At 43.2% G+C, this 25,186-nt stretch overlaps 2 protein-coding genes across 3 annotated transcripts; one reads left to right on the top strand and one right to left on the bottom strand.

Annotated features, from left to right (window-relative positions):
- Window positions 1-564: 564 nt before the first annotated feature.
- Window positions 565-11,847, bottom strand: LOC308171056 (GATOR1 complex protein NPRL2-like). 2 transcript variants are annotated; one of them, XM_080545929.1, is made up of 12 exons: window positions 11,732-11,847; window positions 6,324-6,443; window positions 5,870-5,961; window positions 5,456-5,624; window positions 5,249-5,357; window positions 4,922-5,058; window positions 4,305-4,402; window positions 4,180-4,216; window positions 3,855-3,948; window positions 2,670-2,787; window positions 2,198-2,340; window positions 565-1,434 (listed from the first exon to the last, which is right to left on the bottom strand). In XM_080545929.1, the coding sequence occupies exons 2-12, from the start codon at window positions 6,399-6,401 to the stop codon at window positions 1,367-1,369; spliced, it is 1,143 nt and encodes a 380-aa protein (XP_080402055.1). In that variant the 5' UTR covers window positions 6,402-6,443; window positions 11,732-11,847; the 3' UTR covers window positions 565-1,366. The 2 variants fall into 2 exon arrangements, with proteins under 2 accessions (XP_080402055.1, XP_080402054.1); XM_080545928.1 differs by lacking the exon at window positions 11,732-11,847 and adding an exon at window positions 6,640-6,708.
- LOC308171322 (MTRF1L release factor glutamine methyltransferase-like) lies at window positions 10,840-24,331 on the top strand (the record flags this gene model as incomplete). The annotated part of the gene is made up of 10 exons (XM_080546155.1): window positions 10,840-11,001; window positions 11,209-11,300; window positions 11,414-11,507; window positions 11,705-11,842; window positions 12,001-12,065; window positions 22,929-22,978; window positions 23,061-23,166; window positions 23,285-23,380; window positions 23,829-23,939; window positions 24,217-24,331. The coding sequence occupies 10 exons, from the start codon at window positions 10,840-10,842 to the stop codon at window positions 24,299-24,301; spliced, it is 999 nt and encodes a 332-aa protein (XP_080402281.1). The 3' UTR covers window positions 24,302-24,331.
- Between the last annotated feature and the right edge of the window lie 855 nt (window positions 24,332-25,186).

Raw genomic sequence — 25,186 nt, 5'->3', positions numbered from 1 at the left:
TGCACTAAATACTTTTTTTGAAATTATTCAATTTGATTGATCTCCTCAATATTTAGGCATAACAGGGTGGACACGTTATGGTCAACCACATTAAACTCACTGGATAAAAACATACAAATCAGATGGTAAAAGAGGTAGAAAATCACACAGCTTACCACATTTGAAATCCCCTCCACTGATGTGATGTCACCTCATGAGAGTGATGTGATTGAGAAATATGGTTTTCTTTTAAAAGGGACATTAACACAGCATACCAGGGTGGACAGTGATCGCAGGGACAAGCATACAACCTTAATTTTTTGTACATTTTTTTTTTTAACAAGATAAAAACTATATTTTATTTCAATAGATATTGATCAGGAAAATGAAATAATAATAACATATTTGGAAATGTACATGTTTTTAATAGTTATTTTTTGGATTGAAGTTGAATGAACAACACTGGGGACATGCCAAATCCCATTTACATCTTTAACCTTTAAAGCTTTTAAAATGTAGAAAACAACAACTTAGAAGCCCATATCATTGTATTCATAATAAATAACAATTGACTATACATGAAAAACCTAATGGAATTAGTATTTGTCCAAATTTAGACAAAATACAACATGATTTGTACTGGGGACGGAAAAGGCACCGTATAAAAAAAAATGACCCACCTGTATTATCTTTGCTATCTGTTATTTTTAGTACCTGTATTATCTTTGCTACCTGCGTCATCTTTGCTACCTGTATTATCTTTGGTACTGTAAGTTAATAACTTTAACAAAGAGGCGAGGACTACATAAGAGGATTGAGGACAAACAAACAGGGTCAAGTGGGTCACTCAACCCCAATAACCCCGTTTATTTTCACTGCAATATTGCATACAGTAGTTTTGTTAAAATCACACAAGTATCATCAGATCATACTCCGCTTCTGTAAGGCTTGTATACATTCATTAGCATTTAGTTTCCTAATGAAGCCATGTGATATCCTCAGTCTGGACCGGATGGCAAAAACCTGATGCATAGATAAGAAGCGAAATGGCCGACATAACAGGATACAAATCCCCCAAAGTCTCTGCCTTTGAATACAGACTTCCTGTTACATGTCTCCCAGTCAGAGTGAAGGAGGTGGCGTCTTTGGTTAAGGCAGCTCTGCGATGCTTCTAGCCAGCAGAAGGGCTCCCGCTCTCTCTGTAGTACGGGACCCTACATGGCTCTACATGGCTCTGTTGGACATGATCAGTCTTGCTCAGCCAGGGGAGGCTGGTGGAGGTAGAAATCAGAGGACAAGCGCGTGATACCGTTCCTCATTCCGTTCCAGGCATGACAATGAGCCAGTTTTTTTCTACCTCCAGCGGCCTCCCATGGTGCTGACGGCATCACTTCCAGCAGACGATGATGTTTGGGTCGTTCTCCAAGCGCTCGTCCAGCTCTTTGTAACTCATCCCTGCAAAGACAAGATTCACATCCCGTTAGAAGACTGCAGTGTCTGTATACATGTTACGGTACATGTGGGAATACGGTACATGTGGGAAAACTAGGGTTAGGGCTAGGTGCTAGGGTGACTTGGTACATGCTGGCATGTCTAACCCCAACCCTAACCCTAACCCTAACCCTACCCCTAATCCTAACCCTAGCACCTAATCCTAACCCTAGTTTTCCCACATGTACCGTATTCCCACATGTACCGTAACATATATACGGTTTGGTGGCCTAGTGCAGTGGTTCTCAAACCTCTCCTCGGGGACCCCCAGCCGCTCCACATATTTAATCTGTTCCACCACCAGCACACCGGATTCAACTAATCAAGTACAAATAATCATAATTGCTTTGTACTTATTAGTTGAATCAGGTGTGCTGGTGGTGGAACAGATCGAATATGTGGAGCGGCTGGGGGTCCCCGAGGAGATGTTTGAGAACCACTGGCCTAGTGGACAGTGAGTTGGCCTGGTGATCAGAAGGTCATGAGTTCAAATCTCACCAGAGAACACTAAACCACTAGTGCGCCATTGAATAAACTAAGTTACTCCAGGGAGACTGTCCCTGTGATTTCTAATTGTAAATCGCTTTGGATAAAAGCGTCTGCTAAATTAAAAAATGTCACGTCCTCTCTGACCAGTCATCCTCCGATACAGACTCATCACTATCAACCTTTGATGTGCCGGCCCAACACACGTCAAAGCATCGGCAAAAAAAAACTTCAAACCTACCTGTTTTGCAGCAGATTTCGTCGTAGCTATGGCAACCGGTGTATAGGCGTGGCGGACGGCTCCTCTCGTCTCGGATCACCTTCACGGGATACTTCTGCAGCCGGCGAATCAGACCCTTCATCAGCCCAAACTGGATCAGCCTCCTGGGGACCAGCACAAAGATGACATCATCACCGTCTACTTCTCCGACCACATATGAAATCAGGGGAGGCCGGTGGAGGTAGAAATCGGAGGACTCGTCGTAACGCACAGAATGGAATGAGGAACGGTATCAAACGTCTACGCCTCCACTGGTCCACTGACTTGCCAATCTTGTGGCTTGGCTCCTTTTCTCTCCCGCCATTCAGTCCACTGTGTTCGATACCGTTCCTCATACCGTTCCGTGCGTTACAATGAGCCTGTCCGTCCTCCGATTTCTACCTCCACCGGCCTTCCCTGGTATGAACGCTATGAAGTGACTTCCGTCAGCTACCTCTCATCCACCCTCTGAAGCTGCTGGGAGTAGCGGGAGCAGAGGTCCCGGACCGTGGTACCAGGAGTCAGACCGCAGTACAGCTGGAACACGTCCCTCAGATAGGCCCTCTTCAGTCCTGGAACAAAACACACATTCAAACAAAAATACAATCAATCTTTCCTGGAGATTCTGAGAAAGGCAATAAGTATGGGCAGAGATCTGTGCCACTAGAAACTGAATTTGAATTACTGACATTTGAATTTGAATTGCTCAATTTGAATACCGTACTTTAATTTAAGAAATGAATTTGAATTTGTATTGTTAAACTTGATTCCGTTTTTCAAAGTTAAACAATACAAATTCAAATGATGTGATTCAAAAATAAATAAATAATCAAATTGAGCAATTCAAATTCAAAGTCAGCAATTCAAATTCAGATTCTAGTGGCACATATCTCTGGCCATAATCTGGGTCCTTAAGGAAGAGCAATCGAGCGCTGATTGACCTAACTCCTTTTCGGCCAATCAGCACCTTTCATTAACGTACCCAAGAGGGTTTAAAGAACGCACTCCCAGTGTTGCCAACTTGGCGACTTTGTCCCTATATCTGGCGACTTTCCAGAGCCCCTTGGCGACTTAATTAGTCAAAAGCGACCAGCGACAAATCTAGCTTCCTTTTCTGGTCATTTGGGGAATTACTGTAAAGCATCTAACATATCCCGTATTCCACGGTTCACGTTACAACCGAGCTCAGGAGAGACGAGTAGGGATACAGTCTATGGCGGGCGAGGGTTGCCGTCTCCTCTCTCTCTCAACACTCACTCCCGCGGCCAGTCTGATAGCAGCCGCGGGGAGCGTACCGTTGTTCCCCGGGTCCTCGGTATTAACAGTATTAAGTAAACCACAATATATTTGCTAAAGCTTAGAGGCGACCGTGCCTTTTGCAGCCATAGACTGTCACTGCCTGGTAATAATAAGGTAGGCAAATGACAGTATCCCGTCTAAGGTTTTTCTCCGCTGGCAACTTTTTGGCGAAAAACTGAATCAAGTTAAACAATACAAATTCAAATTATGTGATTCAAATTCATTTTTATTAAAGTATTCAAATTGAGCCATTCAAATTCAAATGTCAGTAATTCAAATTCAGTTTCTAGTGGCACAGATCTCAAATTTCTAAGCCCCAAATCTTGGTTAACCAGTTTACCTTGCTTGGTGACATAGATGAGACACTCCTCCTGAATCGACTTGTCATCGATGAGGCTCTGGACTTTAGGGGTTGTGCAATAGACGTTGGAGTACTGGAGAAACAGAACGCACAATGGGCCGGTTTCACAGACAAAGTTCCAGCGTAATCCTAGACTAAAAAGCATCTTCAATTGAGATTGTACGCTGAAAGTGTGATTTAGTCCAGGACTGGGCTTAAGCCGTGGCAGTCTAGGTAATTAGTGAGTAACACTGATATACAAATCTTAGACGTTACTGACGTGCACGGTAGGCAGTGAATGTACTGTTATTGAGGATTGGTTTACCTGGTAGATTGATACCAAGGTTACCACGCCATAATACCTGTGAAAGAGAACACCTTTAGCCGTCAGTGTTTCATGGATAAATGTTTTCCCATCAAATCTATTCAACGCCATGTAACAATACTTACAATAAATTCTGCACAGCAATCCGGACCAGATTCAGCTCCACATCCGCCTCTGCGGATATTTTCTGGATATGCCTGAACCCATCTATGTACGCCAGAATCTACAACAGAATCCAACACCTTTTTCATCAGCCCGTTTTGACAGACTTCGGGCTTTATATAGATGCAGTGATCTTGGCTCCATTAGGTAGGTCTGCTAGCTCCAACGCAAGACCGTTTCATAACATGGAGTGTTATTGGCTTGCGACTTCATTCAACATGAGAGCCCTTACCTGTTTCAACATCCCAGCTTTGAAAATATCCACCTACTCTCCATCTGAGATTTTCTCTCCGGCACCACAATTTATTCAAAGGGCAGGTAATATTAATATCCATACAGATTTAACTTTATACCCGTCATTGAACAAAGTCACGACGCTGAAAATGACGTGGAACTTTTCAAAGGTAGGATAAGTGATGCTGAAACAGGTAAGGGCACTCATGTTGAATGTATTTGCAAGTTCCGGCAAGCCAATACCACAACACTCCATCTCATGAAATGATGAGTGTTGTGTCGGCGCTGTAGGCGTGCCTGTGCTGAGTAGTTAGAGCATCGAGCCGAACAGCAGCAGAGTGGCTACCTGTTGAGTGGTCAGGTCCCACTGGGACTTGATGAAGTGGTCCTTGCCTTGAGTGAAGACGGGCACGTCATACTCCTGCACGATCAGGGGGTCTCTGCGCTGCTCGATGAGCTTCAGGTGGATCGTGTTCGACTCATCTGAAACCAGAGGGAATAAAAGAGTGTGAGAGTGTGAGTGTGAGTGTGAGTGTGAGTGTGAGAGTGTGTGTGTGTGTGTGTGAGAGAGAGTCAGTGTGCACGTGCCTGCCTGCGTGCATGCATGTGAGAGGTTCGATCATGTGACTTCTTGTGTACCACACAATGCTGAGTGCATAATGCAAAGACATACCGATGGGTAAGGTGCAGGCTCCGGTGGCGTTGAGTTCCTCTAACAAGGTGGACATGATGGGAAGAAGTTTCTGCTTGCTCTCTTCGTTGGATATGAATCCACTTTCCAGCTGCAAAAAGAGGCGTTTCAATACTTGCAGGCCTGTAATCCTGTAATGGTAATGGAAATGCCCCTAGTCTCCAGGGATTACGGTAATTCTCCCCCTACCTCCAGTGTTGTGAGGTACCCAGAGAGCTTCTTGACGATGGGTTCCAGGGCACAGGTCTTGGTCTGCGCGTCACACACCAGGCCCAAGTTGAAAAGCAGAGCGTTACGACTATATTTCTTGTGCTCGATGCACACCGGACAACCGATCAGCTTCTTCCCCATGGCCGTTCTAACACCGATCATACAGAAGATCAGAGAACATAAGAGATTGGACGGTTGGCTGTGCAATAGAGTACAGTACAGCATCAATCAGGGGAGGCTGGTGGAGGTAGAAATCGGAGGACGGGCTCATTGTAATGCATGGGATTCCATGAACCCATCTTCCGATTTCTACCTTCACGTGCCTCCTCTGGTGTGAATGAGTGTCAGTGTCAACATACAGATACAGTGTACGGAGGATGTTAGTGTACATACACAGTTATTAGTTTGTTCTGCAGTTCCGGTTTGGTTATAATGTACACTTGGACTGTGTCGAAGAGCTCACGGGAGATGTACTCCTCAGGAACCTATAAAGAGTAGAACACAACAATACATACAAGTCAGTGTGAGTAAGGGGTGTAGAAAGCTTGTCACCAAATGTCATTGTAAATATGTCACTGTACCGTGAGCTTAGAATTATAAGGTTCTATCTCCGTCTAGGGTAGTTCAGAGATATTGAGTCAAAGTTTTTACATTCCATTATGTTTTGTGAGATGGAACCTTTGTATTTTTATGAATTAGTAACTCAAAAATGTCAACATTTTAAAAACAACACACAGGCATTAATAAACACCTAATGGATCAGATTATGTAAAAAAACTCAATTTTGACCAAAAATGGAGATAGAACCTTATAATTCTAACGTCACGATATGTCACTGTACACCTACCTGGTATGTAATCTTTGGTCCCAGTGTGGGATGAAACTCACTGAAAAATATACACTCAATTCGACTAGACATCCTCATGGCGAAGTTATAACAGTTGATTAGATGGTATAACAGTCCAGCCTGGTAGAGGAAGAGCAGAGGAAGAGGAAGAGGAAGAGGGCTTGTTTACAATGTAATCTAGCTACTGTTAGCGAGATGGCTCGCCTTGCACAAGCAGTATAAGCAAGCTATGTGTCTCCTGTGTGCACACTACGTCTACACAAACATAGATCCCCTGTTGTTTACGATCTAAGATCAGCTAATCTATGATACTAACCAGACATCACAGCGTAAACACACACATGGTATTGGTCTCTGAGAGCTCAGCTAGTGTCGCACGACCCAGGATGTTGACGTGTTCAAGAGCATCGTGGACACTTCCGCTGCGCTTTATTGTGATGGCTGCGTTCCAGTGTCAGCATGGCTCGTTTCAAAATAAGAGTGCGGAGAATAATATGATATGATATGAAAGCTTTATTCCGAACATGTGAAAAAATTAAAATAGCAAAGACAAAATCAAAAGGAAAATAGTTATAACAACAAAAAACAAAAAACAAGCAAAAAACACTATTAACTTAACATGTCCGAAAAGGAGTAGGAAGAAGCATAAGCTTATTTAACCTTCCCTTTCTCCAATACACTGTTAAATGCCGACCCACATACCTGCCTAGGGAGTTTAACGCGGTGCTAATTACATGTGTGTATATTGCACATAGCTCAGACAGCAAAGTAGCATTGGCGCGACTATACGACGTCATTAGTAGCCAACAAAGTACTGATCCACAGGCTATCCACATCATAGCGGGGGACTTTAATCATGTCGACCTGAAGGCAGTACTACCCAAGTTCTACCAGCATGTAAAATGTGCAACGAGAGGAGAAAAAACACTGGATAAGGTATACACCAACATCAAACGTGCTTACAAGGCTAGTCCGCTAGCTCATCTAGGCATGTCTGACCATGTGTCAATCCTCCTGATTCCTGCATACACCACAATGGGGAAAAGTGCTCCCACCACCACTAAGACTGTCAGAACCTGGCCAGAAGGGTCCGCTCCACTGCAGATCTGCCTAAATGACACCCTATGGCAGGAATATGAGCATGAGGACCTGGAACAGTACACGTCGTCGGTTCTGAACCACATAGTGAACTGCACCAACTCAGTCACCGTGGACAAACGGGTCCGGGTCTACCCCAACACGAAGCCATGGATGACTGGGAAGGTCCAAAAACTGTTAAATGAGAGGGACAACGCCTTCATCGCAGGGAAGCGCACACCGCTGTACAGCTCCACCAGGGCCAACCTAAAGCGCGGCATCAAAGCGGCCAAGGCAGAGCACAGAGAGAAGATTGAGGAATGCCTCCTGAGCAACGACTCCAGGCGGATGTGGCAGGGGGTTCAGCAGATGACAAACTTCAGAGCCAACAGGCTCACAGCCGCAGAGGACGACCCCCTGCTGGCGGGAAAGCTGAACACCTTCTACGCCCGGTTCGACGAGGGGCGAACGGAGGTAACCACAACACAGACACCACTCTCTCCAGCTCTCAGCAGCCTCACCCTCACAGAGCACGAGGTGAGACGCGTACTGAAGGCGGTGGACCCCAGGAAAGCCTCGGGGCCGGATGGCGTCCTGGGACGGGTGCTGAGAGACTGCGCCGACCAGCTGGCCGGGGTTTTCACCAACATCTTCAACCAGTCCCTGTCCCAGGCCACCGTCCCACCCTGCCTGAAAACCTCAACTATCATTCCAGTCCCGAAGAAAAGCACGGTGAGCTGCCTAAACGACTACCGCCCGGTGGCACTCACACCAATCATCATGAAGTGCTTCGAGAAACTAGTCCGGGCCCACATACTCACACGCCTCCCGCCCAACCTGGATCCATACCAGTTCGCCTACAGAGCCCACAGGTCCACAGAGGACGCCATAGCGACGACTCTCCACGCCACTCTATCCCACCTGGAGAGGGGAAACAGCTACGCGAGACTGCTCTTCGTGGACTTCAGCTCCGCCTTTAACACCATCCTTCCAGACAGGCTAGTGACCAAACTACTAGACCTGGGTCTATCACACTCTATATGTGCGTGGATCAAGGACTTCCTGACCGACCGCCCCCAGAGGGTGCGGGTGGGCCCCCACACCTCCACAGCCCTCAGCCTCAGCACTGGGTCACCCCAGGGCTGCGTGCTAAGCCCCATCCTCTACAACCTCTACACCCACGACTTCACCCCCATCCACCCCAGCAACTACATCGTAAAGTTTGCAGACGACACCACCGTGGTGGGATGTATCTCGGGGGGGGACGAGGCGGCGTACAGGGATGAGGTAGAGCAATTGAGCAAGCTGTGCAAGGTTAACAACCTGCTGCTAAACAAGTCAAAGACCCAGGAATTCATCGTAGACTTCAGGAGGAAAAAGTCCGAGATCCTGCCCCTGCTCATCGACGGAGAGAGCGTGGAGATAGTCTCAAACCTCCGATTCCTGGGACACAACATGCGGGATGACCTGGCCTGGAAGGACAACACTAAAGGCATTATCAAGAGGGCACAACAGCGGCTATACACCCTGAGATGCCTCAAGAAACAACACAGCAAGCAGGAGATGCTGGTGGCCTTCTACCACGGCGCAGTGGAGAGTATCCTCACCTTCGGCATCTCCAACTGGTACCACAGCTGCACGGCAGTGGAGAGAAGCGATCTACAGAGAGTCGTGAGAACAGCACAGAGGATCACCGGCGCCCCCCTCCCCTCTCTGGAGGAGCTGTACAAAACACGCTGTCTCAGGAGGGCCTCCAAGATCTCCAAGGACCCGACCCACCCTGGGCACGAACACTTTGTCAAGCTGCCCTCGAACAGGAGGTACAGGACCCCGGCCGCTAAGACAAACAGACTGAAGGACAGCTTCTACCACAGGGCCGTCAAGGCCCTGAACACAGAAAAGGCCTAAGTTCTGGGCCCAGGACAGTCCGGACGGATTGTATGGCAGCTAGTGCTGAGGCACAAACATGTACATTTTCAAGCCTGCAAACTGTGACACTTTAAAATAATGTGAAAAAATACTTTCTGTGAAATATGACAACCCTAGTTGACTATCTGTGCAGTATAGTACAGTGGATTGTGTACATAGCCTCTATTGATGTAAACCAGCTCCTTACCTTCTTGTGATTTTTATGCATCTATGCTTTTTCTAAAATGTGTTTCTTTTTCCTTTCCTAAACACCAGGGGAGCCTCCCCTCCTAAATTTCGTTGTTTGGTACCTGTACTGTAGCAATGACAAATAAAGTCTATCTATCTATCTAATACTCAGAGATTAATAATTAATAATATTAATATAATATATTTTTTAATTAAATCAAATGTATTTACGTATTTACATATTTACCAACAATAGAAAACAAATAATGTAAATAATTGATACCTTGAAAGCATAACAATATTCTAATTCTACACTCAATGTTTCTATAAAACTTTTATTCTGAAACACGGTGCAGTCATCCCAGAGAGAGTAGGAGCCTACAGCTCCCGTCGCAAACATAGTTTAACTGAAGTCCTTCAGTTCTCTATGTACTGGTTCAGTTAGTGCATTATCAGATATGTTTGCACTACATATTCAGACAATAATAGTATTAGTCTTTCTGTAAACCTCCTCCTGCCATAGCATCGCACAGACGTGACGCACGTGTGTCTTATAACAGGGATGTGGATACGAAGATCCTTGCATGGGGTTTATAGTCGCTTTGGCCACCTAAAAGGCAGCTTTAATGGACACAAGGTAAATAAATAAAAGAGGACGCAAATCGTGACGTTAGAATTATAAGGTTCTATCTCAATTTTTGTCAAAATTGAGTTTTTTTTACATAATCTGATCCATTAGGTGTTTATTAATGCCTGTGTGGTGTTATTTTTAAAATGTTGACATTTTTGAGTTAGTAATTAATAAAATACAAAGGTTCCATCTCACAAAACATAATGGAATGTAAACACTTTGACGCTCAATATCTCTGAACTGCCCTAAACGGAGATAGAACCTTATCATTCTAAACGGAGATAGAACCTTATCATTCTAAACGGAGATAGAACCTTATCATTCTAAACGGAGATAGAACCTTATCATTCTAAACTCACGAAATGCCAATGCAGTAATACACATTGTTGTGAAAGGAGTCAGACAGTGCAGAAGGGTAAATGAAGAACAAGGCATAGCTCACTGAATTCAATAGTCACTTGTTATTACTATTACCATACCATTTGGGGAGAATACATAGGCTATAACTAAATATGATGCAGTCAAATAAACATCCTCAATGACTTAATTTCCCCAAATCTGTCTTTCTACCTGTCTATCTGTCTGCCTGTCTGTCTGCCTGTCTGTCTGCCTGTCTGTCTGCCTGTCTGCCTGTCTGTCTGCCTGCCTGTCTGCCTGCCTGTCTGTCTCCCCCCCCCCCCCCCGCCTCTCTTTTAGAGGCTGTGTACCTCCATGGCAGCGAGTGCATCATGTGTGCCAGCCTTACCCCCAGCCAGCAGACTCACTGTGCAGGCAGCTGTGGCCTTGTGGGCAAAGCACTTCCAGGAGAGGGGCGTCTCGGAGCCAACTCTCTCCAGCCAGTACATTGTTGCACATCTGCTTGGCGCTAAAACTGTGAGTTTCTATTCCCAAATATCATATATTTCCCAATACATCTTTTTTCATTCAATCACACGTCCCACCACTGCCAATCTTTTCGGGGTTTTCTCAGTCTCTCTGCCTCTCACAGCCAATACAGTACAACCCCCCCACTCAACAATCTTTGAAGTCTTTACAATCTTTTACCCTCTTTATCCCATTTCCCTCACTCACTCCTCACAGTTAGAGAGCCTGGGGCAGAACAGGGTTACTGAGTTTCTGACACGTGAACAGACAGAGCACATGTGGGAGCTCTGTACCAGACGGCTTTCCAGGTACAGCCTACGTCTGCTGTTGATTCCACATTTACGATAGTAATACGTTTACGTGGCCTATCGGTTTTCTGTCAGCCCTAATGAATGCCATGTGAAATGCGTTTGATGTTCAGGATGCCGGTGCAGTACGTGATCGAGGAGTGGGACTTCAGGGATCTGACGTTGAAGATGAGACCTCCCGTGTTCATCCCACGACCTGAGACTGAAGTGAGGGGAGGCGAAAGCTAAATACAGGGGGACTGTCATCTCAATATCATCTCCCAACAGCCACGGAAATTAGGCTACAATGCATCCATAAACTATTACGTCTGTCTGACTCACTCACTGGTTGCCTGTCTGCCTGTCTGTCTGCCTGTCTGTCTGTCTGTCTGTCTGCCTGCCTGTCTGTCTGTCTGTCTGTGCAGGAGCTCGTTGGCCTAGTGCTAACAGACCTCCAGATGAACCAGAGGACTGGAGTTAGAGGAGAGCCAGGCCTTAGGTGCCTAGAAGTGGGCTGTGGCTCAGGTGCCATCTCCCTCAGTCTGCTGGACAGCCTCCCGGAGGTGAGCTAAAAAGAAAATTAAAATTAAATCGAAATATTTCATATGGTATGCCAGAGCTTCACTCCACTCAAGCAACAGTGAAATCTTAGTTATCTCTCTCTCTCTCTCTCTCTCTCTCTCTCTCTCTCTCTCTCTCTCTCTCTCTCTCTCTCTCTCAGCTTAGAGCAATTGCCTTGGATAAAAGCCAGGATGCTGTGCGTCTGACATCAGAAAATGCAGACAGGTAATCTTGCTACTATATATATATACAGTATATATATATATATATATATATATATAGACATACAGCCATACAGGTGCATCTAAAAAATTTACATCATGGAAAAGTTCATTCTTTTCCGTAATTTAATTCAAAAAGTGAAACTTTCATAAAGCTCAGCTCGTCTGCGTTGTTGGGTCTGGTGTGTCTCATCTTCCCCTTGACAATACCCCATAGATCAGGGGTCGGCAATTAGGTTTGGCCTCGGGCCAAATTTTTTTGAGCCACTAGATGGCGGGCCCGATTTATTTATTTTATTTTTATTTATTTTTCTAACACCAGGGGAGCCACCCCTCCTAAATTTCGTTGTTTGGTACCTGTACTGTAGCAATGACAATAAAGACCATTCATTCATTCCATTAATTCATTCATAAGTAATTGATTGTTAAAAAATGTGACACATTCTAATGCTTTGACTTTTCTTTCGAAAAATGTACACATCGCTAGTCAACTAACACAGCTTGTTTTGTGAGCCTGCTAACAATGTAAAGTAGTGTTGTAGTTAACTAGGTAACAATGTAAAGTAGTGTTGTAGTTAACTAGGTAACAATGTAAAGTAGTGTTGTAGTTAACTAGGTAACAATGTAAAGTAGTGTTGTAGTTAACTAGGTAACAATGTAAAGTAGTGTTGTAGTTAACTAGGTAACAATGTAAAGTAGTGTTCTAGTTAACTAGGTAACAATGTAAAGTAGTGTTCTAGTTAACTAGGTAACAATGTAAAGTAGTGTTGTAGTTAACTAGGTAACAATGTAAAGTAGTGTTGTAGTTAACTAGGTAACAATGTAAAGTAGTGTTGTAGTTAACTAGGTAACAATGTAAAGTAGTGTCGTGTATTCTTATTGGTTATGAATCAAAGAACAGTTAGTTTAAGACAATTTAATCAGTTACAGGCAGATTTATACATTACATGCGTTCCTCATGGACCTCGGGTGGGAAGAGAGCGCTCCCTCCCTCTCTCTCCCCGTTCCGCTCCAGAGGGGAGGGGCCAGCGTGTATGTGTGTCCCTGCCCAACCCCCAAAGGTCCCTGCTGGTCATCTGGTTGCCATAGAACCCTCATTGCTAGAGGGCATCATGTCCCTGCATGCCCCGGTATGTGTGTGTGTCTAAAACATACTACATATTCATACATAGATCATACATACTACAGAAATATACGACACATCCCCCCTCGGACCACCCAGAGGGTGTTCCGAAACTAAACTACCATAAAACAAAAACAAAAACACAAAACCCCATAAAACATCCCCAAAATTTTTTTTTTTTTTAAAATAAAATTAAAAATTAAAAAATAAACAACAACAGACAGAAAAACTACACCAACACACAACACAAGAAGCACAATAACACAGACCAACCCAGGACCAGTATTAGGAACCAAAGATATCATAAACAAAAAATAAAAAACAACCAATAATAAAAAGAATTTTGAAAATAACAATCACAATTAAACTAAACACAGTTCATCATGCACAAATCAATACAGAAACTTCCAACGACCGATGTTTTCTTTGTCCTTGAAGCGTCAGGGTCAGAGGTTACTAGCACTTGTACCCAGTTGGAGAACAGCCTTTACCGCTGTCTCAGATTGATAACACTTTCATAGTCAGGAGCTTTCCATTTTCGTTGCGCTAGGAACAGAACCTCTCTCCTAGCTTTGTATAACCACCACATCACTTCTCAACTGACCTCAATCACACGATATAGAAACAAACAAACAATACACAAATAATGACATTCAGTTATCATAACACATAATTCTCCAACAGTAAGCATAGGACAAAGGGAATGCATTAATGCATAGATCTTCACCTCAGGTGAGGACTAGTCTTCTGAAAAGTTCATTAACGTGGACTGAGTGACTGATTTTCCAAAAACAGTCAATGAGGCCCTGTCTCCTAAGAAAGTCAAAAATCATGTCTGCTATAATGGGTGCTCCTATCTTAGCAAAATAAGTTTCCCATGCCCCTAAGACCGTTTCCAGCCATGCTATCATCTGCTGTCCATTCCCGTCGTTCCCTTTGATCTGCTGCTTCACTACCCTATTCATAGTCTTTAATCTTTTCCTAACTGGTCGTCGTCCGTCAGTGTCATTGAGGTTCAGGCAGCCGCCTGGTCCCCTCCCACGCTGATCAAGGTCTGGGGAGTCGCCCTCAGCATCATCTGAAACATGGTGCAGGCACTCGCCAGCATCCCCAGTAGCACAGGTGTCCAGGCTTTGGACACCCCCAGGCTGGACCTCCAGACTGTCAACACTCTCTGCTTCATTGTTTTCTGGTTCATTGGCATCTGGACAGCTTTCCGCTGTCCCCTCGGTTTCAGGCACTGCCGGTAATGTCACTGGCTGTAACACTGGCATTGCCACTGGCTCTGGCAACACCACAGCATCTCCTCGTAGCTCCTCCTTCTCAGGTTCTCTGGGGACCTCGGCACCTGTTGGCACAACATCCTGCCTACTCTGTACATCCACCCCCCTGTCCACCACCCGTGGCCCTATTGGGGTAGGGATATGCCCAGACACCACTGGTGTACCCACTCTGATGTTGTTTCTCCAACAGACCCCACATTGACCTAAAGCATGGTCAATCTGTTCCATCAAATATGGACTCCAAAACCCATATTTCTTGGTGATCTTGCGTCTTACCTCCCCCCTAGCCACATGTGCTAATCCATGAGCTTCCTGTATTAACATGCCTAATAAATCTGAGGGTGCTACAACCAACCCCTCATGATTCCTCCATAGACCTGTGTCATCCTGACTTGCCCCCCTTGCTAGCCAAACGTTCTTGTCTAACGTAGTTACTCTACTCTGTAACATCAATAAATCCTCAAGTGTGACCATGCCCTGTAATTGCTTTTCATGTGTGACCAGAAGACCTTTACCTGCCTTGTCTGCTCCTGTAATGGCTTTGGCTGCATCTTCTGCAGCCCTGTTACCTTGTGTGACATGTGATGAGTCAGACCTGTGTGTGGCACACTTCACTATGGCTAATTCCTTTGGCTTCATCATGGCTTGTAACAGCTTCATGATCTGTGCGTGATGCTGTATAGGCGTACCATCAGTTCTCTTAAAACCCCGCCCCCTCCATACAGCTCCATTAAAATGACAAACATTATGTGCATAGGCAGAGTCGGTGTACACTGTCACTCTCCGTCCGGTTCCCAAGTTGCATGCTTCTGTGAGGGCAATCAATTCAGCCAACTGAGCCGAGCAAGGCTGAGGAACTGCCTCAGCCTGTTCTACAATAAACTTTGAATTCTGTGCTTTAACTAAGGAATACCCAGCGCACAACGTTTCTCCTACCCCGTAACAAGACCCATCAACCCAATATTCTATATCAGCTCCCTTTAAAGGCAAAGCTTGTAGGTCTGTTCTATGCTTAATCACTCTGGCTGTCGATGGAATCTGAACACCGGATGGCACCGTCACCTGACAGCCGTCAGGTGTGCATTTTACTGTACAGTTCAATTGGCATAGAGCATCTCTCCCTAGCAGCCCTGTTGGCGTGTGTTCTGACACAAGTGTTGACAGAGTTGCTCTCTGTCCCTTGTACTCTAAGTCTACAAGCTCAGTTGTAGGAATCAGCTGTTTAATTCCCTCAAATCCGATTGTCTTCACATATTCTCTAGACATAGGGAGGTGCGTGGCGCCTTCAGGCTTCTGTGTCACCACCAGCTGGCACCTCCCACTCGGATCTTCCGGGCACCCCTATAGGCCAGCTGCTGGGCCTCCGTAAGGGTTCATCACTCCTGGAGCAGGTGTAGTAGGGGGCCAATATCCTCCTCCTTGGCTCCCCCCTGCGCCCCCCTGGGGCCTGTTGCAGCAGGCACAGGCTAGATGTCCATTCTGGTCGCATTGGCATGGTTCTAGCATCTCCTTCCCTGCTGCTGTCCATCCCCCTGGTGGTGGTCCTTGGCCAGGCTGTGTGTACATCTGGTATGGAACCGCTTGCACCCCTGGTGGTCCTTGTGGGTATGGATACCCCCCTTGTGGCCCCTGTGGGTAGGACTGGTAAGTAGCAGGATACCCCCCTTGTGGCCCCTGTGAGTAGGACTGGTAAGTAGCAGTCTGCACTCCAGGTGGCTGTTGCTGTGGGGCTAAAGCCTGCACTCCCTCTATGTTCCTCTCGCTTTCAGTCAATTGCAAATGAGTCAATATTCTGAGGGATTCTTCGTCTCGTGCCTTCTGTATCTGAATGTTCTTTCGATATAACTCAACTTGATGAGCTACGTGGTCTATATAAACAGCTTTGTTCATGTGTCGTAGCCCCACCACTTCTGCTAGCTTATCCTTAACTGGGGTAGGAAGCCCTTCTTGTATTTTTTCCCTGATTATGGATTTTTCTAAGGGGTTATCTTCAGCGTCTTTCCCTGTCACACTTCTCCATTGAGTGTGCACACGGGCAACATAACCCCTGGGATTCTCATCCCCCCCCAGTGGCTTCACAATGATATTGTCTGGGTGAATGTGAGTAGGGTAGGTCTCTCTGATTGCTTTCCACAGCCTGCCTCTGTTTGCTGCGAAGAGCTCTGGATCATAAACTGATGTATTGATATATCTATGAAGTCCTGCCTTCATCAATATTTCCTGCATTGTATCCAATCCTGCAATAAAAGCTAAGAGTCTTTTCAGGTCTCCCATCGCGGCCTGCGTTCCTGTCAGTATCACGTCGACCTCTCGCGTCCACGAATGTCCTCCCTCTTGAAGAACTGGGAGTTTCTCGATCACTTCAGACAAATCTGTATGATGCCACGGATGATATTCCATCTTGTTACCCCGAATCAGCACTGGACAGTTCTTTAATGTATTTGATGACATTCGGTGACAATCTCCCTCTTTCTCCGGGCGTCTTCTCCCACCTTTCCTTTCGGCTGTGGCTATCATCTTCCTGACCTGCGCGTTGTAGCCTCCATCTGCATTGTCGTCATCACTTGAGTCTTCACTGCCATCTTCGCTGTCATCTTCCTCGTCACTCCTGTCGTCCCCTTTTCCCCTTGGCTCCTTCTTCTTCTTCTGGGAATGATCCTCCAGTGCCTTAGCATATGGAGGGGGACTGGAGGCAGGACACAGGTCTGAGGATGAAATGTTCAATTTCTGTTCCAGTGTCCTGGCCAATTCTTTTTTCTTTTCCGGTTCCATCTGAGCTATTTTCTGTCCCTCTACCTTAAATAGATCTAAAATAGCTAACTCTAACTTGCGTTTCTCTGATCTAATCATTCCTCTTTGATGTGCTTTGTGCCCATTGATAAGTATCTCCAATGTTGCAATTAATTGTAAATTAAGGCTGCCCTCTTTCGGCCACGGCTGTTCAATGTATGCCCAACGGCTATTCCATTTCGTAGACATTTTGCTAATTTCCCTAACAAGAGGATTCATTTTTTCCACTACAGCCATAGGGGATAACGTAGCCAACATTCCACGATGTTCACTAATATCTTTTAACAGCTTCGTGGAATTCGACCCCATTCTACTTTGCTCAATATGCTGACAATATTCTATATTAGATAAGGTGTACGCTTCTTACAACCCACCTTATTTTGTCTTGTTTGCTAAACAAATGCTAGTCCAATATAACTGTATTAACCATCCCCACAAAAACCCTGCAACTTCAGAATAACAGACTTGCCTCTTGTGTATGTCAGTGCAGTATTAACTTAAATCTAATAGCTGTGTAAGTACTTTATACTTAAATGTGTTTCCTAATTGTTTATGAATATGTGTCACTTGATTACTCATTCAATACTAATTACAGTTCTGGTCAACACAATTATTAAATCACAAAGGCTGATCACACCTAAGTATTCACTGATCCACAAAAACCCTTTTACTGCTCAACTATCAAATATGTACTATTCTGCTATTCCTTAATCAAACACTGTGGAAATGACCTAACTAAAATAAAATATGTAAATTACAAATATTAATTATAACCTGTAAAGAAATCGACTTGTTATTTGGAAAAGAATGAATGATTAATTATTAATTACAATCTGTAGAGAAATCGACTTGTTAAGTGAAAGGAATGAATGATTAGTTAGAATTATTCATTGACACTTCATTGATGTAAACCTGTAAAGTCAATTAGCTATTATCGACACAAAGAAATGGTTATTATTAGATTATCACAAAACAATTGATCAAAGTTCTGTGAAACAGAAAATGAAATGATCTGAATAATTAATTCAATCAATTAGTAATTAATTAAATTAATTAAAGTAATATCTAACAATCATCTACAAACATCATCAATGAAGGAGGGTTGTATTTCATCAATTTACAGAGAGCCAATGTTTTAAAAATGTCTTGTCGTATTTTGACCAGCAGATGGAGCTGTGCTCCGGCTAACGCGCATCGATTGCGCATGCGCCAACTCTTCCATGTAAAATGGAGGCTATGAATGTTTTAACCGTAACTCTAAACTATTTAAAATACCCCGCTGATCAATTCACTATATCTATATCTTTATCAATACTAGTCTATGTGTATGGTTTTATCGTTATCTTTAAGAGATGAGTACTGAAATCTATCAAACTCAGGTTCCCTTCTAAAGGAATGTTCCACTGTGTGTCTGCGCTTTTTGCAAAGCAGGAAGAGGGAAGGGCTTTATTGTTCTTGAAAGCCCACGGCCGTATTGGGGCCTGCTTAAAACAATCTCTTTAACACAACTTGTTTTCATAAACGATTACTTTTCACGACACAGATTATCTTTCAATCCAGTTAAACTATTATTTATCTCATTCAAATATTCTACGTTCACGTTTCCCTCATAAAGATGGCCTCTGTGTGTGTCCTTTCTCAAGGACAAAGAAAAATGGCGTCTAAGAATAGATTCTCTGACACAGTTCTGAAGAATCGATTTCTTAGTCTATAACAATAATGCTCTTTTCAATGCAATTTAACTATTAGTTACCAAACTAATTCTCATTCAACAATTTATATGCTTTTACACAGACACGCACGATATTCCAATACCATACAACCAAATCACATCAAACACTATACTTTACAAAAAAACGGGCTTCAAAGTCCGGCTCTCACCACCCACCCATCAAAGATTATGAAAAGTTTGCTTCTATTCCAACAAGATTACCGTTACACAGATTCTTTTGACTATAACTTATCTGAGATTTACAGTCTATTTTAAACACACCAATCGACTAGAGAGAGATCTCTGCAGAAAATCTACCTTCTTCTTTAGATTGAAGTTTGCAAAATACTGTAAATTAAGTTATATTATCTCCGTTGCTTGCTCGCCATTACTGTCGTGTATTCTTATTGGTTATGAATCAAAGAACAGTTAGTTTAAGACAATTTAATCAGTTACAGGCAGATTTATACATTACATGCGTTCCTCATGGACCTCGGGTGGGAAGAGAGCGCTCCCTCCCTCTCTCTCCCCGTTCCGCTCCAGAGGGGAGGGGCCAGCGTGTATGTGTGTCCCTGCCCAACCCCCAAAGGTCCCTGCTGGTCATCTGGTTGCCATAGAACCCTCATTGCTAGAGGGCATCATGTCCCTGCATGCCCCGGTATGTGTGTGTGTCTAAAACATACTACATATTCATACATAGATCATACATACTACAGAAATATACGACAGTAGTGTTGTAGTTAACTAGGTAACAATGTAAAGTAGTGTTGTAGTTAACTAGGTAGCAGTCCAATCCATTACGTTGCAGTATTTTGGCTTGACTAGCAAGTTTGTGTTGTGATTCTCAACAACGTTGAAACGTAGTTTCACCCTTTTCCATAGTTTTGAATAATAAATGTGTGGACTGACGATGTAGCGCAGCCTAGCTTATTCTAATAATTATTTAACATACTTTCATTCTGAATGATTCCCCCCTCCTCCCAGACAAGGTCACATTATTATTGGATTGGTTGTTTGCGTGCCGGGTGAAGTTAGCTAAACATTTAACCTGCTAACTAGCAAGAGAAACATCATGTCACTCTCCAAAGGTGTAAAGAGGAAAGTTGACGGTGAAAACAGGGCATTTAAAGAGGAATGGACAGCGAACTATAATGTTCATCCTACCTGGTTTCATCAACGCAAAGCCGTTGTGAGACTCACATCTTCCGTGCTCACAATGTTCCCTTTCTATACATGCGAGTCGTCCTTTTCCTCAATGAATGTGATAAAGACGCACGAGAGGAATCGATTGATGCAAAAAAAAACTTGAGAACTGCCTGCGGATTAAAGTGACGTCCATATAACCAGATATCAAGCAAATACTGACCGATGGGAGATGCCACTTTTCACATTAAGTGAGTACCAAGCCTGTCGTTATTGTATTTAATAACCTAATTGTATTTTGTATATTTTGAATGAATGGCTCATTGTAATTATTATCCCTAATAGCGTGTTTGCTCTGTCGTTTCAGGAGCATAGGCCTATGCACCACCACCCCTCGCATAAGCGGATTACTTTTCTTTCTTTTCTTTTTTTCACCGATTTTGTTGTCAATGTTTTTCAGAATATTAAACTGAATTTGCTTTGTTACTGTTCATATGTGTGTTGCAGTCACATATACGTAAACATTACGTTTGAATTATTTACTGAGCTGGTGTTATTTTTTTCAAACCACACACGGCTATTTCAGCACTACACGTTGTCCACCTACTTATGATTCACTATGAGGGGTTCAGCGTCAGTGCGCTTCGGTGCACCCCGCTGCCTGATTGTCTGTCCCTGTGTCATTCACTCTCAACATGGATAAAAGTACAATAAGCATTATTCAGGTGGAGGTAGATTCTCTATTCGGACATTATAGGCGCTATATGTGGGACTGTCGGTCGGATATTGTAAAAAAAAAAAAAAAAAAAAAAAGTGGATTCTCCAAATATTCTGCTGGGCCAAATATTATTGGTGATGGGCCAGCAATGGCCCGCGGGCCGCCTATTGCCGACCCCTGCCATAGATTCTCTGTGGGCTTCAGATTCAGGCAGGTTGGCTGGCCAATCAAGCACAGTACTACCATGGTAATTAAACCAGTTACTGGTCGTTTTAGCACTGTTGGCAGCTGCCAAGTCCGGCTGGAAAATTAAATCAGCATCTCCATAAAGCTTGTCAGCAGACGGAAGCATGAAGTGCTCTAAAAATCTCCTGATAGACGGCTGCACACAGTGGACCAACACCAGCAGATGACATGGCACCCCAAAGCATCACTGACTCACACTGGACTTCAAGCAACTTGGATTCTGTGCCTCTCCACTCTTCCTCCAGACTCTGGGACCTTGATTTCCAAATGAAATGCAACATTTACTTTCATCTGTAAAGAGGACTTTGGACAACTGTCCAAACGGTCCAGTTCTTTTTCTCCTTCTGTACTCCTTTTTTACGCTTCTGACGTTGTCTCTGGTTCAGGAGTGGCTTGACGCTAGGAATGCAACACTTGTAGCCCAGTTCCTGGATACATCTGTGCGTGGTGGCTCTTGAAGTGCTGACTCCAGCCTCAGTCCACTCCTTGTGAAGCTCCACCAAGATCTTGAATCGGCCTTGCTTGACAATCCTCTCAAGGCTGCGGTCATCCCTGTTGCTTGTGCACCTTTTCCTACCACACTTTTCCCTTCCAGTCAACTTTCCATGGATATGCAGACGAGCTGAAGGCCGCTATCACAGCAACCTGGGCTTCCCTAACCAACACCTCAGCAGGGCCACAGGCTGGTTGCCTCCATGCCACGCCGCATTGATGCAGTCATTTGTGCAAAAGGAGCCCAGACCAAGTATTGAGTGCAATGTACGGAACGAGAAGCCAATCACACACACATTTTCTATACATGCCCTATATTGAAAAGGTTTTGGGAGGCAGTTCAAGTAAAAATAAAAAATACATTTACCTTACAAAATCCTATACATCCAGTCAATATTATACTCTGTCTTATTCCATTAGATATATACAGAGAGGGAGATAAATATTTGTACACCATACTACGTATCGCGGCTTTAAAGCAAATCACACGTAAATGGTTGGACTTAAACCCACCATCCGTTAATAATTGGAAAAAAACTGTTGAAGACATAAAAGAAATGGAAAGAATTACTTGCAACGTGGGAGGCCGTGAAGAGCAATTCACTATGAACTGGAGTAAATGGACCGAATGAATGAGTAGGAAGGAAGCCCCCCCCCCCAACCCTCCCCGATCCCACCCCTCCCACCCCCTCCCTTTGTCTCTTACTTTTCTATTTCTATCCCTATAATTTCTCTCTTTTTTTCTTTTTTTTTTTAATATTTTCTCTCTAGTCTCTATTCTTTATTTTCTTTATTTCTTGTTCTCTCTATAAAAAATAAAAAAAAAATAAAAAAATGATGCAGGATGAACTTAAACAAGTGAAGAACTTGTAAAGTGTGTGAAATGAACTTGTAAAATGTAATGTAAAGTCCTGCAATAAAGTATTTAAAAAAAAAAACAGTATTGAGTGCATAAATTAACATACCTTTCAGAAGGTCAACATTTCTGTTTTATAAATCCTTTTTTTTTTTTTGGTCTTATGTAATATTCTAATATTTTGAGATACTGGATTTTTTTTCATGAGCTGTAAGTCATAATGATCAACGTTAAAACAAAAAAGGCTTGAAATATTATATTTATTTCACTTCATGTGTTAAAGTTTTACTTTTTGAATTAAATTACGGAAAATAAGGAACTTTTCCATGATATTCTAAATTTTAGATGCACCTGTGTATGTATATACATATATATATATATATATATATATATATATATATACTGTATATATATATATTAAACAACAGAATTAGTTTGGTTAGATTCATTTGCCCTTGTTTTGTTTGAGTATGTGCTTAAAATGATCGCTGTCTTTATGTTACAGTTTGGGGCTCCGGGACCGACTGGAGGTTCATCATATGGATGTGATGAGGGGTAACTGGAACCTTGATGGCAAAGGAGTGCTGATATTGTTGTGGTTGTTGTGGACAACTTAAACGTATTACTTATGTTCTAGATGCAGATGCGATTGTGAGCATGTGCAGTCCTGTCTCAGCTCTGGTAAGCAACCCCCCGTACCTGTTCTCTGAGGATATGACAACACTTGAACCTGAAATCCTCAGGTGAGGCACACCTACACACCTACACCTACACACAGACACACCTTAGCCCCTCTGTTATAATTGCGCCTCAGAGTTGGAACGGGGGACTCTGATCTGACATGCTCTCTGTTGCCTGAAGGTTTGAGGACCATGCTGCGCTGGACGGAGGCAGTGATGGGATGCTGGTGATCAGACAGATTCTGACTCTGGCTCCAAAGCTTCTATCCAACCACGGGTAAAGCACTTACGTTCGGCAGTTTGTGTGGCGTTGAGGCTATCCAGATGTGTGGGATTGAGGTTGTTTGTGAAACATACATGTCTTTATTGGAGCATTCATGGGAATGTATTGGATGTATTTTTGAATTATTAATAATAATAATAATAATAATAATAATAACTTTATTTGTATAGCGCTTTTCCTGCAAACGTTGCAGCTCAAAGTGCTTTAATCATTATATAATCTTAATTTAATTATTTAGTAACTTCAATGCAATATTAAAAGGATGGGTTTTTATAATCTTAATTTAATTATTTAGTAATTTAAAGGCAATATTAAAAAGATGGGTTTTTAGTCTTGACTTGAACATATTTGCTTGACCATTTAGAATTGACAATTTTAATGACGGTAAAATTGTTTGCTTTCTGTTATGACTTTATTGTGTGTCTTGTTTTGCCTCTCTCAGTCGTGTGTATTTGGAGGTAGACCCACGCCACCCACCTCTCATCCAGCGTTGGGTGGAGGACAACGTAGAGGGGTTACACTATGTGTGCACACAACATGACATCACTGACAGGTCAGGGAGAAATCACAGTTTTTCTCATTATTAAATGTTTTCATTTGACTGTTACATTTCCGATTCCCATGTTGTTATCTTTTAAACGCGAGTGCGTATTTCTACTATGTGTTTGTCACTGACATTTGGCGTTTGATTCCCTTGAGCTCAATAATACCTGCAGTTACTGGGTATATTCCCCTGGTTACTAAGTATATCCCCCTGGTTACTAAGTATATCCCCCTGGTTACTAAGTATATCCCACTGATCAGATTCATTTCACACTCTTGTTGTTTAGGCCAAGATTCTGCATCCTTCAGAAAGGGACGTGCAGGTTTTGTACATATAATCATTTTGTTCATATAATAATGTTGTACACATAATAATTGTGTTCCTATTTATAATAGTTCCTGCAATTTCCTGTAAATGTCTTTATCAATTAGTAATCCACAGTATGATTATGTATTTGTGTATGTTGTTTTTTAAATAATAAAATGCTGAGACAATACTATGACATTCATTGTGTTCTTCATATTTCCAAGACATCTTAAGACCCATGTCTATAGACACGTCAAACTCTCATGCAGTACCACATAACGACACCTGGGGTCGCACGTCAAACTCTCATGCAGTACCACATAACAACACCTGGGGTCGCTTGACACAGGAGGAAGCGGGGAACATAGGACCCGGGGAACATAGGACCCTTTTTCGGAAGCGGGGAACATAGGACCCGGGGAACATAGGACCCTTTTTCGGAAGCGGGGAACATAGGACCCTTTTTCGAAAGTGGGGAACATAGAACCCTCTTTTTTTTTTTTTTGCTAAGAAATCGGGGAACATAGGACCCGGGGAACATGTCCTATGTAACTCTAGTTGGGTATTTATAAAGCATAAAACAAAGGAGGCAGGGGTTAAATATAAGAAATACAAAAACAAACTAATTAGTATTATGAGAATATGTCAGAAGGATTAGTATAACAAATTATTAGATGAGAATAAAAAATAATGTTAAAGGAACAAAGTGGAACATTTTACAGACAATGACAAGAAGAAAAAAAATATATATGTTGTTAATGTGGGGCCAAAACTAGCTAAAGAAATAAATGGCACTGGAAAGAGATTTGCTGAGGAGGACTGTGGAGAGAGAATCACTGACTCAATATCTTTGGGAACTATAGGAAAAAATATAAATATTTTACTGATATACTGATATGGTAAACAAATGTATGAACAAAACTTCAACAGATAAACACCTCTTCACCAAT

The sequence above is a fragment of the Nansenia antarctica genome (assembly GCF_963989245.1).
Source record: "Nansenia antarctica genome assembly, chromosome: 15".
NCBI lineage: Eukaryota > Metazoa > Chordata > Actinopteri > Argentiniformes > Microstomatidae > Nansenia > Nansenia antarctica.
The sequence above is the reverse complement of the archived record's forward strand: the minus strand, read 5'-3'. Positions and strand labels throughout refer to the sequence as shown.

Bases quoted from the DNA above. Each gene is read 5' to 3' on its own strand.
- LOC308171056 (XM_080545929.1), bottom strand. From the start codon at position 6,401: ATGAGGATGTCTAGTCGAATTGAGTGTATATTTTTCAGTGAGTTTCAT. The intron at 3,949-4,179 runs GTAAACCAATCC...CTGTTTCTCCAG, and splicing joins CCTTGGTATCAATCTACCAG to TACTCCAACGTCTATTGCAC. The intron at 2,788-3,854 runs GTAAACTGGTTA...GTTTTGTTCCAG, and splicing joins CATCTATGTCACCAAGCAAG to GACTGAAGAGGGCCTATCTG.